The sequence below is a fragment of the Myotis davidii genome, unplaced genomic scaffold (genome assembly GCF_000327345.1).
Source record: "Myotis davidii unplaced genomic scaffold, ASM32734v1 scaffold1997, whole genome shotgun sequence".
Lineage (NCBI taxonomy): Eukaryota > Metazoa > Chordata > Mammalia > Chiroptera > Vespertilionidae > Myotis > Myotis davidii.
Window position 1 is genome coordinate 107,196 of NW_006288266.1, and position 3,290 is coordinate 110,485.

The 3,290-nt window shown below is 55.7% G+C and overlaps 1 protein-coding gene across 1 annotated transcript in view; it reads left to right on the plus strand.

Annotated features, from left to right (window-relative positions):
- The window catches only part of MBOAT7 (membrane bound O-acyltransferase domain containing 7), a 7,786-nt gene that overhangs the window by 2,150 nt on the left and 2,346 nt on the right, over nucleotides 1–3,290 (plus strand). Inside the window, exon 4 of the mRNA XM_015561652.1 lies at nucleotides 1,732–2,082. Within this exon, the coding sequence (XP_015417138.1) occupies nucleotides 1,732–2,082 (351 nt within the window). The remainder of the gene's footprint in view (nucleotides 1–1,731; nucleotides 2,083–3,290) is intronic.

Consider the following 3,290-nt stretch of genomic DNA (forward strand, 5'->3'; position numbering starts at 1 on the left):
CCAAGGGCACATGCCTGGGTTGCGGGCTCGATCCCCAGTGGGGGGTGTGCAGAAGGCAGCCAATCAGTGATTCTCTCTCATCATTGATGTTTCGATCTCTCTCTCATTCTCCTTTCCTCTATGAAATCAATAAAGAAATTAAAAAAAAGAAAACAGCTTCCCAGACCCCATCCCAGGTCAAAAAGCCTGAGTTCCCACGGGGCGCAGGGCTCTGGCCACCAATCAGTGAGCGAATCAGAGATCGGAGCAGGCACCCGGGCTAGCAGACCAGGTCCCTTCAGGAGGGAGTTGGGGACAGCAGGCGATGCTTAGGGAGAAGAGGTGGAGGCGTGGCCTTCTACGTGCAAGGACAGCTCCAGTGGAGGGAGCAGCTGCTGGCCAGCTGAGTGCGGCCACATGGACAGGTCCCAGAAGGAAGGAGGAGCTGCAGGGACCACACCACTCACAGGGCCTTGCTGGCCGATGCGAGGCGTTTGGACTTCTCCCTGTGGGGCCCAGATTCCCCGGAAGAGGTTTTGGTTTGTTGTCCGGAGAGGTAATGTGACCAAATTTGCATTTTTTTTCAAATTTTATTGATTTTTAGAGAGGAAAGGGGAGAGAAACATTGACTTGTTCCACTTATGCATTCCTTGGTTGATTTGTTTTTAAATGTATTTATTGATTTAAGGGAGAGAAGAAGGGAGAGAGAGAAACATCGACTTGTCGTTCCACTTATCTGTGCATTCGTTGGTTGATCCTTGTCTGTGCCCTGGCCAGAGGTCAAACCGCAACCTTGGCGTAGGGGACGATGCTCTAACCACTGGCCAGGGCAGGTTTGCGTGTTTAGAAATCTCGCTCTGGGTGCTTCTAGGCGATTGCAGCAGCAAGGGCGAGATGGGATGCGGTCCAGCTGGCGGCTCAGTCAGGCTGTGGGCAGCTCGGTCAGTCCGACTCCCAACAGGAAACGCCCAATTTAGGATGAGCACGTACAGGAGCTGAAGGGACAGCTCAGGAGGAACCCTGGCCCAGCCCTGGGGAGGAGCCTGAGGGGACGAGAGGAGGGGCAGGCAGAGGAGCCGGGAAGGAGGAGGCTGCAGAGAGGCGCTCCCCCGGAGGTGTCCCTGGGGTCACACCAGCCCAGAGTGGAACGAAACCCCAGGCCCCGGTCGTGCCTTCCTCCGTGGCTGGGCAGACTCTGCCCCACGGTAGAGGTGGAGACAAAACTAAAGGACCAGGGCTTAGGCTCCAGAGCCCTGAGGGAATAGATCTGGGGCCTGAACCATTAATGGGATGGCGGTGCCATTGCCTGAGGGGAGAGTCTCGAAGCGGATCTGGTTTGGAGAGTGGGTAATATCGGGTTCCACTGTGCATGTGCCCAGTCGACATCTGAATATTGGTCAGAGGCAACTTGATAAATAGGTTTGGGGAGAGAGATCCCAGCCAGGAGTAGAGTGTTGTTGGGGTACCCCCCAGCAGGTCCAGGGGTTCTCAAAGGTGTGGACGGAGTCGGCAAAGAATGAAGGATTAACAAAATAGAACGACAAAAAAAGAAGACAGGTGGGCCCAGAAGTGAGCCCTGGTGAGCACCTGCCATCGATAGAGACTCTAAGATGCCAGATGCTCCCCGGGGACTAGAACTCAGCTCCCAGCTACACCCAGCATCCTTGGCTGCCGAGAAGGGGTAGCTTAGGGGAGACGGTGTGAGGCGGAACCGAGTCTGACTTGTTCCCCACCCGCACCCCTTCCTCCCAGCTGGTGAGTCTGGCCAGTGAGGTACAGGACCTGCACCTGGCCCAGAGGAAGGAAATGGCTGCGGGCTTCAGCCAGGGGCCCAGCCTGGGGCTGCTGCCCTACATCCCCTCTCTGATGGAGACACTCAGCTACAGCTACTGCTACGTGGGAATCCTGACCGGTGAGTGCCTGCTCCCCGGCCCGCCTCTCGCCTCCCCTGCCCCCTCTCCCCATCCAGCATCCACTGCTCCCACAGTGAGCTTCTGCGTCAGACCCTCCCACTGGACCCAGGGCTCCTCCAGGGGAGACTCGGACGGTTCTCGGCCTGTGGTTCTGTGTAGCCTTTTGGGAATGACAACTGTGTTGAGCTATAATTGACACCTTTTCCCACCATCGCCATGGCCAGTTCACTGTTTTTCAGTGTGTTCACGGAGTTGTGCAACTGTCCCTGCCCATAGTAGTAGAACAGTTTCATCACCCCACAAAGAAACACTGCAGCCCTAGCCGGTCTGGCTCAATGGATAGAGCATCAGCCTGTGGACTGAAGGGTCCCAGGTTCGATTGATGTTTCTGTCTCTCCCTCTCCCTTCCTCTCTGAAATCACTAAAAATATATTTAAAAGAAAAAAGAGAGAAACACTGCCCTTCAGCCATCATCCCCCAAACCTCCTCCAGCCCCAGCCCCTGGAACCGATTACTTTCTTTCTGCGCCGTCCTGCTCACCATGAGCATTTAGAATGAACGCACACGCTCCACGGCCTTTGTTATATGCCAGGCTCCTGACAGCTGTCACCTCTGTCACCCCACTGCTCCCTCCCTCACATGGGCTGTCATCTTATCTGAAACAGCCTCCCCTTCTCCATCATGGTCCCTCCGCCAGCCCCGCCCCACTCAGTGGCCAAGGAGTCCTTGTGAAAGGTGACTGGTGCTGTCCAGCCTGGGTTTCCTAGCACTGAGAACAAACCCCAGGCTCCTCCTGGGTTCCCGGATGGTCGGTCCATCTGTCTGTCTGTCTGACTCCGTTTGTGTCAGAGCCTCTGTGCCCCTGACTGTCGGCGTCTTTGTCCCCCTCTACAACTGTCTGTCCCACGTTTCTTGTCTTTGAGTCCCTTGTCCTCGCCTCTGCTTCCATGTCCCTTTTATTTTAGTTATTTTTTATTTTTTATTAATCCTCACCTGAGGATATTTTTCCATTGATTTTTCTTTATTATATTCTTATTGATTTGAGAGAGGAAGGGAGAGGGAGCGGGAGAAACATCAATGATGAGAGGGAATCATTGTTTGGCTGCCTCCTGCACACCCCCTACTGGGGATCAAGCCTGCGACCCAGGCATGTGCCCTTGACCAAAATCGAACCCGGGACCCTTCAGCCCACGGCCTCGCTCTGTCCACTGAGCCAACCGGCTAGAGCCCTTCTTGTCCCTTTTCCTCTGGGTCTCCAACCCCTCTCTCTGGTTTCCCTCCCCCACCCCTGTTTCTGCTTTTCCCTCGGTCTCTGCCCTCCTTCAGCCCCCAGGTCTCTGGCCCTCGCCTCCCCCAGACTTGAGCCCTGCCCTCCGTCCCCGGTCCCGGCCCGGTAGG